At 41.9% G+C, this 12934-nt stretch overlaps 1 protein-coding gene across 3 annotated transcripts in view; it reads right to left on the bottom strand.

The window, feature by feature from the left end:
* Window positions 1-290: 290 nt before the first annotated feature.
* Window positions 291-12934, bottom strand: part of PAPLN (papilin, proteoglycan like sulfated glycoprotein) — a 138880-nt gene continuing 126236 nt past the window's right edge. For all 3 annotated transcript variants that reach the window (XM_033951382.1, XM_033951384.1, XM_033951383.1), the window contains 5 exons: window positions 11287-11424; window positions 9102-9229; window positions 7580-7688; window positions 4473-4648; window positions 291-2233 (listed from right to left, as the gene is read on the bottom strand). In XM_033951382.1, the coding sequence (XP_033807273.1) occupies window positions 2091-2233; window positions 4473-4648; window positions 7580-7688; window positions 9102-9229; window positions 11287-11424 (694 nt within the window). In that variant the 3' untranslated portion in view covers window positions 291-2090. The remainder of the gene's footprint in view (window positions 2234-4472; window positions 4649-7579; window positions 7689-9101; window positions 9230-11286; window positions 11425-12934) is intronic.

Raw genomic sequence — 12934 nt, 5'->3', positions numbered from 1 at the left:
CTATTACATTCTCTGGAAGCGCATTCCAGGTGTCCACCATGCGTTGGGTAAAGAAGAACTTCCTAGCATTTGTTATGAATCTGTCCGCTTTCAACTTTTCCGGATGCCCTCTTGTTCTTTTATTATTTGACAGAACCAGTGTTTGTGTATTTATGCCCAAAGCGAAGTGTGTTTCATAATGCCATCTACATGCAGGCTTGTCATGAACTGTGAACATTTTCTACTCCTTCTTCTCTCTCTTAGTGGTTCTCAACCCCCTCAGGACACACATAACCTGTCAGATTTTCAGGATACCCAAATGAATATTCATGAGAGATCTACATGTAGTGGAGGTAAAGTATGCAAATTTTTCTCATGGATATTCATGAGAACCCCCTACTCTAAATCATAATAGGGTGATCATAACTTGTATTTTAGATCAACCTAACATCCCACTGATTCTCATTCCCAGTGGCGGAGGAGGAGGGGGGCTGGTCCACCCTGGGTGTGGTCTTGGTTGGGGCGCTGGTACCTATTCTCCTCTCTGCCACTCCCCCTTGCTGCGTGCCCCTTCCCTCCTTTCATACCTTTTTAATTTTTCTTGCGCAAACAGCATTATGAATTTGCTGCCCGTGTTGGTGTCACTTCCAGGCTCCACACCTAGGAAGTGGCGTCAGAGGGATAGCTGATATGACTCAGGCAACAAGTTCATGATGATTCTCCCGTCTGAAAAATTAAAAAGGTACGGGGGAAAGGAAGAGGTGTGCACACGGCAAGAGGGGTTATGAAGGAACCGGGGGGAGGGTGGGGGGGTCGGACATCTGTAAAGCAGCCTCTTGGACCTCAGTTCATACATTCACATCTCACTACTGTTTGGAGATTTATTCCAGCTGGGATAGTTTGGCAAAGCAGTTCTGCAAAATGTATTTTCTACCTAAAACCAACTTACCCTCAAACTCTTATGATTCTAGCTAGGGAGTCCCACATGTGAGAATATACTGCCTGCTTGTCCTGGGATAAAGCACAGTTATCTGTAACAGATGTTTTCCAGGGACAGCAGGCAGATATTCTCACAATCCTCCCACCTCCCCTAATTGGCTTCTTAGTTTTTTGTTTTTTTTACTGAACCAAAGGTTCTGTCAACCAACATCAGGTGGAAAGGCACCACCATAGTACAGGCAGTGTCGAGACTTTTGAAAAATTTTTAAAGGGACAGAATGCTTTAACACTGTCCGTACCAGACTAGGTGGACAATGTCACCCACATGTTAGATTTTATGCTGCTTATCCTAGGAATAAGCAGTGAATTTCCTGGTGTTATCCAGGACAGCAGGCAGATATTCTGTTTTACTACTTGGGATCTAGCTAGATACTTGGGACCTGGGTTGCCCACTGTTGGAAACAGGATACTGGGCTTGATGGACCTTTGGTCTTTCCCAGTATGGCAATGATATGGATCTATAGATCAAAGTGGATGCCACTCGCCTCACGCCACCACTGCTCACTGCCTAGAAAATATTTTACTAAACTGTTTGATAGATCAGTTCTACCACGCTATATTTTTTTTGCTCGGTGGTCCTGTCATAGCACATGATCGGCCTTGCCTTCATGATAGGACTGAGATCTGAAATAAATTGTATCTTGATAATTGGATTTAAGGCAATAATCAAAGTTAAGAGCTGTTATTAATTTTATAATCATTTAACTATTTGTTGATCCTGATCAGGTAAGGCAGTGGTACAAATGTTCTGGCTCCATACTAAGTAGTATAAGTATGGGTGGTTTATCTTCTGGCTGTTGTAGAAGTCTTCTTATGGAGCCTGTCGGTGTATAACAGTGAGCAGCATGCCTATTACAATGGACAGAAGAAAATCCAGTGTGCTTGGGCACAAAGACCTTAGAACAGCAAATCACTGAAACAGTGCTCCTACTATGGCTGTGATGAACAGAGAGCACAGAAGGTGCTACTCTATCACCCAGTTATGTTTTCTAGAATATTTCATTTACTTTGTACAATCATCCAGTCCTGAGCAAAAACCACACACTCCTTACAGAGATGGTGTGTGACAGAGGGAAGAGTCTCTCTCATCCCTGATGATGGATGCCACTGGGCTAATGCCGGGAGCAGCTGGCACAGCAGAAACTGGAGTAGTACTCATTTGAACAGAGTTGGGCATGGACAATCAGGTCACAGTTGGCAAGGTCGGGTTGGTCAATACAGTCTCTGTCTGGGTCCTCCAGTGGAAGGGATGGATCTGGAACCGAGAGAAAGGCAAGAGGGGAAAAAAGTTCAAGATGTAGGAAAATTCAGCCAACTTTATTATTATTTTTTTTTTTCTGGTAAATTTTTTATTCTTTTCCAATATGAACAGTGCAATACAAATGTATACATTTGAAAGATATCAACCATAAAAACACACCTTTGAACAACAAATTTTAAAAGATCATCATTATTCCCCCAACCCTTTACAAATCCGAAATATAGACATATTTCAATACATTGCTATGAAATACCCCCCTCCCTCCCCAGATGTGTATGGAACCAAACCTAACTTAACTTGAAAAGAGATATAACTTAAATAGATACAACAAAAGCTGCTAACGGGCCCCACACTAATTTAAATACCTTATTCTTCCCTAATAATTCTGCATTCATCTTTTCACATTTATACATAGAGCATAAACTTGCCCAAAAGAAAGGGAAGCTGAGACTGTCAGAACTCTTCCAATTTCTCGTTATCATTTGGATGGCTATCCCTGTCATTATCAATAAAAGCCGGCTTTTATAACGATCTAACGGGGGCTTAACATGCAATAAGGTACCGCATATGGGACCTGAGTAACTGCTGTTGCTGCCCTTCTTTGTTGGAATTCTGTGCGCTCTTTCAAATTCCAACGGATATTTTGATTTCAGAAGAGAATGATGCAGTGTCTTTTTAGGAAAAATTTATACCAACGATAATACCACTGAAATTCAGCCAACTTTAAAAGGGCAATAATATAATGGTGCTACTTCCTTCTGCATTCACCTAGCAAGCTCTAAGCTATTTTTATAATTCTAATTCCAGGAAGTTCTGGGACTGGCGGGACAGTTTTCAAAAACCATTCACCTGGGTTCAAAGTCTGCTAGACCAGAACGTACGCAGGTAAGGCCAGACTCAGTTAGGGCTCTGGTCCTTGACCTAAGGGCCGCAACAGGAGTGGACTGCTGGGCACGATGGACCCTGGTCTGACCCAGCAGCGGCAATTCTTATGTTATGTCTGTGTAGAAATAATACCACACACACTTTTAGGAAGGTATAAAGTAGACAGTCTTGGGGACTTTTTACTGTCAAACCTATACATGCTCTTTATAAAAGGGAGGAGTAGCCAAAGGAAAGGAAGAGGCAGATCTGTAGCAGTCCATTTTCCAGGGCAATTTTCAATATGTTTATATTTTCTCTTAAAAAACTGGGACAAAGCTTGTGGGTAAAAAGGACCAATGGCCTTTGCATCATCCAGACAAAAACAGAAAGACAACAAAAAATAAAGGGTTTTTTTCCAAGCAAAGAGGAGGTGTTCATAAGATGAGACATTAATCAGTAGTTTGGCAATGGCAATACCCTGGTGATTCATTTAAGGCTTGTTAAAATCACTAATCATCCAATCACCAGGTTTTTTTTTAAACCAATTTCATAAAATGTTAACTTAAATTCTGATAAAAGTGTTCAGTACCCACTCTCCCACATTGGAGCCATACAAAGATTATTAGGGACATTCATTGCACTTTTAAGTCCCTTAGTATTCACCAACCATAAACTGATAATATCAATAATCCATTTTTGATAATAACACTTCTTAACAGACTAACTTTTAATAGGTTAGAGAGGCACTTATCTCATAAATGATGTTTTCTTTTATTCAAGCCCCACAATTTATACTCATTTCAAATGCTCAGAGCTCCTCGGCATACCAGTTAAATTATTACTCCTCCTGAAGAAGCCATGTTTGGCGAAACTCAGGACTGAGTTGAGGAGAAGAAAAATAGTAACACTGTTTCACAAATTATCACATGGTGAAGGATTCCTGCGGATCTGAATTTGCTTCCCTCCTTCCTTCTCTGACATTGGCCTATAAAGCCGCGTCCTGCAAGGTCTGGACAGTAGTTTTAGAAGAGGGAAGTGGCCAAGTTGGGGGGGAGGGGCATGGGCTGGGGATGCCATAATCTCTTGGGCTGGACCTGCTCCTACTACTTCTATTCACTTGGTATGCAGAGCTCCAGTGTTAACTGCAGCACCCTCCCACCCCCAGGATAGAAGTGTTCACTACCGTGGGCTGGAAGTCATCTAAAAAAAGCCAGAGGACAACCAGATTTGGTCTGTGGGCTGAAGTTTACCCACCTCTGATGACAAAGACTGAAATCTGTGCACTGTGTCACTGTTGTACAAAATAGAATGAAGCTGGAAGATGGAAGGGAGAATGAAAAAAAGAACAACCGTGTAATTAGGCACTCACCTGCTGGCCTCTCTTTAATCACTTTGACCTCTGCACTAGCACTGACTGAATGGGAGCCAGTATAGGCATTGCAGGTATAAGAGCCCTCGTCAGCTGGCTGAGTATTATACAAAATCAGGCTGCCATCTCTGGAGACATGAATGTGATGACCATCTGCTTGCACTGGAACCCCATTCCTTCAGCAAAGGGGAAAAAAAAAATCACAAGGCATGGAGGGACTGGATGATTAGTTGACTGCTGTTTAATAGTCAATGCATTTACTATTACTACTACTATTTATCACTTCTACAGCACTGTATATTTGACATTTAATAGGGGTCCCTGCTCAGAAGAGCTTACAATCTAACTTGGACAGACAGACATGACATATAGGGCTGGAAATGTAGAACCCAAGGTGAGAGGAGTTAGGAGTTGAAAGCAGTTTCAAAGAGGTGGGCTTTTAACTTGGACTTGAAGACTGCCAGAGATGGAGCCCGCCGAAGGGATTCGGGTGGTTTGTTCTAAGTATAAGGCGCAGCAAGATAGAAGGGACCGAGTCTAGAGTTGGCAGAGGAGGAGAATGGCACAAATAGGAGGGGCTTACAAGCTGAGCGGAGCTCGCAGGGGGGGGGGAGAACATAAGGGGAGATAAGTGAGGAGAGATAGTGGGGGGAAGCCGAGTGAACGCATTTGTAGGTCAGTAAGAGGAGTTTGAATTGCATTTGGAAATGGATGGGAAGCCAGTGAAATGTCTTTAGGAGAGGGGTAATGTGAGTATAGTGGCTCTTACGGAATATGAGTGTCACAGTGTGCAACTATACAGAACTGTGTGTGTACAGTATAGTAGTCCATAAAGTAGTGACTTTCTTTCCTCGTTCTCTATGGCTGTCAACTGGTTATGTTTTCAGGGTACCCCTAATGAATATTCAGTAGAAAATGTGCATACAATGGGGGCAATTTCTTCCATGCATATTCATTAAGACAGTGCTTCTCAACCCAGTCCCTGGGACACACCTAGGGTTACCAGATGTCCAGGAAAAACCCGGACATGTCCTCTTTTCAGAGGATTGGCTGGATGCCGATATGGACTTTCCAAAAACCTGGTAGTTTTGTCTAGTTTTTGGAAAGCTCTAACCTCCAGCAGTGTCTAGAGGGCCTTTGAGCATGCTTAGAGACCCTCAAGATGCGGCCAGGAGGTTAGAGAAGAAAGACAAGGCTTTGTGGGGGTGGGGCTGGAGGCAGAACAAGGAGGGGCTGGGAGTGGAATGGGACAGGACCATGTATCCAAATTTCTACATCGGAAAATCTGGTAACCCCCAGACACATCCAGCCAGTTGAGTTTTCAGGATATCGACAATGACATGTAAATCTCTCTAATGCATATTCATTGTAAATATTCTGAAACTCCAACTGGCTGGGTTGAGAAGCACTGCATTATGAATATCATGAAAACCTGACCCCATTGTTACTCCTAAAAGACGAATCCACAACTAAAAAGCAAACGGGACACAAATGATCTTATGCTCTATCTCAGGTCAAAGATGCACATCTTGTGAAGGCAGTACCCTGGTGATTCACTTAAGGCAATGCTACTACTGGCTGGCAACATGATCTTACAGATAAAGCATTTGAAATTAGCAATCATTTCACACCAGGCTTCATATGACATTTACCATATATCACTGTTTGGTAGTGCAGTGGAGGGTTTATTTTTTGGAGGGAGCCTGGCAATTCACGAGCCTTTATTTACAGGTACTGAGAGATTTTTTTTTTTAAATCAATCTTCATATACCTTACACTTTTCCTACCCTGGCAGCTGCAGCAATGATCCAATTGCTAGGAACCATGGTGAAGCGTTCTTTCTTAAACGTCATCTCCCCCGATATTCAGTGAGACTTGGCCAGCTATCTGCCAATATTCAGCGGGAAATAGCCAGGAAAAGATGTGAGTAGCTTTGCACTGATTTTTAGCGTTAGGGCCTAGTACTAAGCTACTCATTTCTTTTCCATTCCCTAAATCCTACTGGCTAGGCTCACATAAATCTAAACAAATGAATGGCAGGCTTCAATCCATAGAAATTATGAAAGGTTGGTCAATGTTGAGACCTCCTTGTAATTTTCCCAACTATTTTTATTTACACTATGATATGCATTTGAGTGGCTGGTGGCATTTCTGAGGGTCTGTTAAAAGATACTATATATAAATAAGAATAGTTGGGAAAATTACAAGGAGGTCTCAACATTGACCAACCTTTCATAATTTCTGTGGATACGAATTTCCCATCTAAATAGACTTTCTTGACTAAATAATTTACATCAAAGGCTTCAATCCATAAGCATAACTTTTAAGCTCATAAGTTAAAATGAATTTTCAGCTTACAATCATAAATTTGTGTCCTTCTTTCAGCTACACTTAAGAGCTTAATTTATGAGCTCAGCTTTTCTTGATGAATAGGTCCATATTTTCTAGACTTAATTTCCAATCCATTAGTATTTAGTTTCATAGATTGACCCCTAGTGCTTTAGTAAATAAGCAATTACTACCCATTTGTCCCCATAACACTGCACTATAATATGACAGTAATACAAACATTTTTCAAAAGTGTGTATTAGCATGCAAGATCAAAATAAGATACAAGCAAAGGTATAATTTAGCAATATTTTAAATTATTTCTTTCTAAGTATATTGACAAATTAGAAGAAAAAAAGTAACACTGGGGAGCACTGAGAGAGCCTTTTCCAAGCACAGCACAAAAGGGTAAGTGGAGGCTTTAAACACCCCTCTGTGACTAAAGGGAGAGTCTAGGGCTTGAAAAGTGTTCAGTGCTTCCCTCTAGAGGAGACAGGTGGTAAAAACTATAAAGAATTTACCCCCTCAATTACAAAACCACACTAGCGTTTTTAGCAGCGGTAACAGGAATTCTATGAGTGTCAGAGCTGTTACCGCAGCGGCTGGTGCTCAAAACAGTAGTGCGGCTTTGTAAAGGAGGGAGTTAATAAAGTCCAATGTGCTTATCTGAAGAAAAAGGTTGTTAAGATGAAAGGTATAGACCCTAACAAGTTGAGACAGCACAATTTAAAAGAAAAAATAATAATTAAATAAATTATCTCAGTTATTGAATTATGTACCTTGACCATTTCACGCTGGCATGGGTACCTGTCACGATACATTGCAGCTGGGCATTTTCTCCTACAGCAACGGTAATACTGGATGGTGGGCCAGTGATTTCCAATGCATCTACACACACATACATAGCATGTTATTATTTCATAGAAACATATCTCCAGTTTCTGGAAATCATTCTATTTAGCTCACTTACAGAGATGGTAGTTATTTGTGTACATCCAAAATTGTTAAAAGGCATCCCTAATTCTAACAGATCCCAAAGAGCTCTGGTTTTCAACATATGCATATAACCTTTGTTGCGAAAATCCAAGGAGCAGTGGTGTAGCAAGGGTGCCTGAGGCGGTGGTGCCCTTCCTCCCCTGCCCTCTTCTCCACCCCCACTACACCTACACACTCCTTCCCCCCCTTCCACTGCCGCATGTGCTACTTCCCTTCCCCCGTACCTCTGTAATGTTCCTGGCACGAGCAGCAACTCCCAACCTGCTGTCAAGCCTGCATGGTCTTTCACTCTGATGTCACTTCCTAGGTGCAAGTCCAGGAAGTGATGTCAGAATAAGAGCCGATGCAGGCATGACAGCAGGTTGGGGGTTGCTGCGCACACCAGGATCATTACCAAGAAGGTGCCTGGGGTGGACCGGTGCCCGGGGTGGACCAGCACCCCTCCCCTTACTATGCCACTGCTCAGGAGTAATCTAAGGAATTACTTTATTTATTTATTACAGAAAGGGTGTAGATGTGTTGAATAGTCTCCCAGTAGAGGTGGCAAAGACAAAGATTATGTCTGAATTCAAGAAAACATAGGATAAGTACGTGGGATTTCTTAGGGAGATGAGATAGTGGATGCTACAGATAGCCAGACTGGATTGGCCATTTGACTTTTAACTGCCATCATATTTCTATGTTTAGACTAACTATTTAGTATACTCCATAAATAGTAATTGTGGATACTAAATCGGATCTGTTTGAGAGCTACTTGGGCCAATGTTGAGAACCATTGTACTGTGAGAGTATTCCATATATGGGAGAAGTACCCTCTAAAAATTAAATCTACACAGGAGCTCCCTCACAACCATTATGATCTAATCATGAAAAAGTACAGAGTTGTCCCTTGTGTGGCAAATCAGGGTTATCACTATGGATTCTGCATTTTCACATCATGGTAAGGAATGTTCAAATCAACCAGCACAGGTACACTCCACCATCTGGTGCTTTTACACACATCTTGTACTATGACCCACATGGAACCCTGTAGTCTTTCATGATATAGTAGCCCCATGCATATTAAATGGAGATATCCACTCTAGATAGTTAGAAGGCATTACGAGGCCCTAGGGTGAGAATGGTAAAAGAGTTAAAGAGCCAGAGAAGGAAGCTCTTCCAGATTGGTGGGTTATAAATTTCTGCAAAAAAAAAAAGGTTTCAAGCTTGTATGCTCTACTTTAAACAATTTTGGACTCCTATAGGCCTTTCCACATGTAGTAAGCACAAAAAACAGGTAAGAAAATCAACCTTCAAATATTTTACCTTGAATTCTCAACTGGAATGTCTGGAAATTGGTGTCCCTTCTATTAGAAATACTACACCTATATAGACCAGCATCTTCCGAAATGACACGGTTGATCACAAGTGAACCATCTGCTTGTTGTCTATATCTGTAGCCACAAGACAAGAGTTTCTTTACTATATGTGGCCAATTGTCCATTACTTCAAGATACTGTTTTTCATTGTATGGAATAATTGAGGGAAAATATATTTTCTACATGCACTTTATGACATTTTTTGTTTGGTGATGTTCAACTCTATTTCAAAATCAAACAAAGGTCTAAAAGTTGATTTGATAAACAGATTTCCTAATTTTTTTCTAATTTATTTATCCCAAATCTATACTGTTGCAGATATGTTAGCAGAAAGCAAAGGCTTTCTCATTATGTCTGGTACAGAGCCATGGTTCTCCAACCTATCCTGGGGGACCACCAGTCCGTTGGAGCTGAAAATCCAAGTTTGCAAAGATAAGAAGATACAAACGTTAGGGTAACCACTGTATAAAAACTAAAACTAAAATTACTTGCCGTTAGTTTTCAAAGACCAATCACATCAAAGAATGATTCTTGTCTAGGTGTTATATCCTTATGCACATAGAAGCTCATAACATTGACAGACTCTTGTGTATGCGACATACATGTCATTTAGTGTATACTTATGAAGAGAATTTATAAAAATAAAGTAAAATTCTGGAATCTCTCATGGCAAACCTGGAATCTCTTCAGAGCCCATCACTATCTATGGCACGCAGTTTGAGAGACACTGCTATAGAGTGTTACAATAGTCAATGGAACTAATAATTAAGGAACAAACAACTGATCTGAACAATTTAAATGGCAGATAGGGGCAAAGTCTTTTTTTTTTGTACCACATTTAGCTTTGAGTATACATGATGAATTACATGATCAGATCCAAACTAAAGAGCAGAGCGTGCCTCTGTCCAGTCATCTTCTATAACTATATCAAGCACTTTGAGAAATGGAAAAGGGGCAAAGCTATAGGATATTGAGAGAGCTCAGAGAGATTCTGGCGGGTCCTCTTAAAGATTTGTTAAATAAATCCTTGGAACTGGGAGAGGTTCTATGGTAATGGGGACGAGTTGATGTGGCTATGGCCCTTTCTTGATGGGCTATGGCCCTTTTCTGCCCTCATCTTTCTTTTTCTATGTTTCTTTCTATGTTTCTCATTACAATGGTGATAGCAGAGAAGAGGTGGGAAACTACAGGCCAGTAAGCCTTACCACAGTGGTTGGAAATGTAATGGAGGAGTAGCCTAATGGTTAGTGCAGTGGGCTGACTCTGGGTAAGTAGCTTAACCCTTCATTGTCTCAGATACAAAATTAAGTACCTGTATATAATATACTGTATAAACCACTTTGATTGTAATCACAGAAAGGCAAAATATCAAATCCTATCCCCCTTCCTGAAGGAAAGGATACTATTTTACACACTGGTTCTGAATTAAAAAGGGGTGTAAAAGTCTGCAATAAGTACTGTCTGCTGGGCAAGTCACATAATCTTCCACTGCCCCAGGTACATTAGATAAATTGTGAGCCCGCCAGGACAGATAAGGAAAATGCTTGAGTACCTGAATAAGAGATTTGAAAGTTTCATTTAATATGTGAAATGATTAAAAACAACATGGATATAAACAGGAGAATAAAAGTGCCTCAGAAAAGGTGGGTTTCAAGGCTCAATTTGAATAGGGCCAGAGATAGAGCATGACTTGGGGAGCCTAATATAACTGGGGGCTGCCCTTGTGTACTGCAGGCTTCTAGAATTTTCCTTGGGCTAAACCTCCCAGGACAGAGAACCATGATTTGGGGACCTGTGCCAACTGAAGTGTGCAAAGCTGTATCATTACTATTCCAAACCATTAAACACCATTCAACTCTTATTGTATCTACTTAGTACATTAATTTTCTCATGAAATACAGACTTGACTCATCTACTGCATAAAAAAGACTGGTTTCAATTAAACAGCGCATCATAGTAAAAACTTGTAACTCATTCTTTTTCTTGGGGGTTCACAGATGTTTTCTTAGCACTTTCTGAAGGGTTGTACCAGATGAGAGTGAGTTATTTATTCATCTAAGTTTGTTCATTGGGAGGTGGAAATACACCCATAGATTCTGAAGTTCAGCTTTTCCAACAGACTTCCTGCTCACCTGGGTGAGTACAGTGGCTTCCCATCTTTCTGCCACTGGAAGTTGACACTGGGGGTTAGACCCATTCGGCAGGACAACTGTACCCTCTGTCCAAGATTTGCATCCATTATTATAGGATCACTTGTATTTGTTCTAAATCTGTAAACACAAAACAAATGAGAAATAGAAAAGTATACTTACAGGGGTAGATATTCAAAAGAATTTAACAAGGTAGAAAGGTTTCTATATAGTTAAATCCCACTGGGAGGCCCCAGAGCATATATTAAGTGGCATTCAACCAGCTAGTGCCAGTGAATATATGCTGTAACTACTGTGGTACTATCCAGTTAGTGCTCAATCGATCTAGGGGCAGAGATAGGGCAGGCCCAGGATTTAGCCAGCTAGTGGAAAATTTCAGTCCACTAACCAGGTAAGTGTCTGGATAAATTTAAGACAACAAAAAGGCTTGTTGCAGGTATTCGGGTCTCACTGCAACTACTTCCAACAGGGGTCCCCAAAGTCCCTCCTTGAGGGCCGAATCCAGTCGGGTTTTCAGGATTTCCCCAATGAATATGCATTGAAAGCAGTGCATGCACATAGATCTCATGCATATTCATTGGGGAAATTCTGAAAACCCGACTGGATTCGGCCCTCAAGGAGGGACTTTGGGGACCCCTGACTAACAATGTAGGCCAGCGTTTCTTCCTCTACTAGGAAGACGCGTAGGGCTGCCTAGGTTTGCCCAAGGCCTCCCTAGGCTCCCAGAGGTGCCTTCAATATAGGCAGCCTGCTTGAGGAGCTTTTTTTTTTTAAAAACGTGCTTCCCAACTGGCCTAAAATCAGGACGCACTATGCAGAATCAGGGCCTAAGTTCTGTTTTAATTGAATGCCATACTTTTTCTATACAGTTTTCCTCTGTGTTTATCTCACACATTCTTGAATTCCGTCACTGTAGGGAATGTAGGAATAAAAGGAGGGGGTGTGGCATTATATGTTAAAGAACATATTAAGCAGAACCTACAGGGTAAGGAAGAGGCAGTATGAGTCAGCCTGGAAAGAGGGAATGGAAAATGCACTTACCATATATACTTAAATATAAACTGAACTTTTTTAGTCAAAAAATTGGCCCAAAAATGGGGGTCTCGGTTTATCTTCAGGCCAGTGCCCCCCCGCCCCCCTACTGAACTTGTTGCAGACCTTCGCCGGGCTGCTAGGCTCTGTACCCTCTCCCCCTCCCTGCCCTGTCAATTGTACCTCCTCTGTTGATATCCTGCATGCCACCACACCTTCCGTATGACCCACGTATCTGGAATCCCTGGTGGTCTAGAGGTGTAGCTGACAGGAGCGAACTTTCCAAGCTCCTGTCCTGCTGTTGAGCCAGTTGCTACTGCAAGTTCTGGAGGTTCAACTGCAATGATCTGGAGCGCACTTCCCGCGCTGCTGCTTGGCACTTAGCGGCTTACTGAATGGCTGCAGCGATTCTCATGAGAATTTGCATGGCGGCATGCAGAATATCAGCAGAGAGAAGGTACAATGGACAGGGCAAGGAGGGGGAACAGGGTGCAGAGCTTGGGAAGGAGGGGGAACAGGGTAGAGAGCCTGGCAGGGCAGGGAGGGAAGGGGGCTAGGTACATTGCCTGGCAGGGAGGGGGCTGGGTGCAGAGCCTGA

The sequence above is a fragment of the Geotrypetes seraphini genome, chromosome 7 (genome assembly GCF_902459505.1).
Source record: "Geotrypetes seraphini chromosome 7, aGeoSer1.1, whole genome shotgun sequence".
Classification (NCBI taxonomy): Eukaryota; Metazoa; Chordata; class Amphibia; order Gymnophiona; family Dermophiidae; genus Geotrypetes; species Geotrypetes seraphini.
The sequence above is the reverse complement of the archived record's forward strand: the minus strand, read 5'-3'. Positions and strand labels throughout refer to the sequence as shown.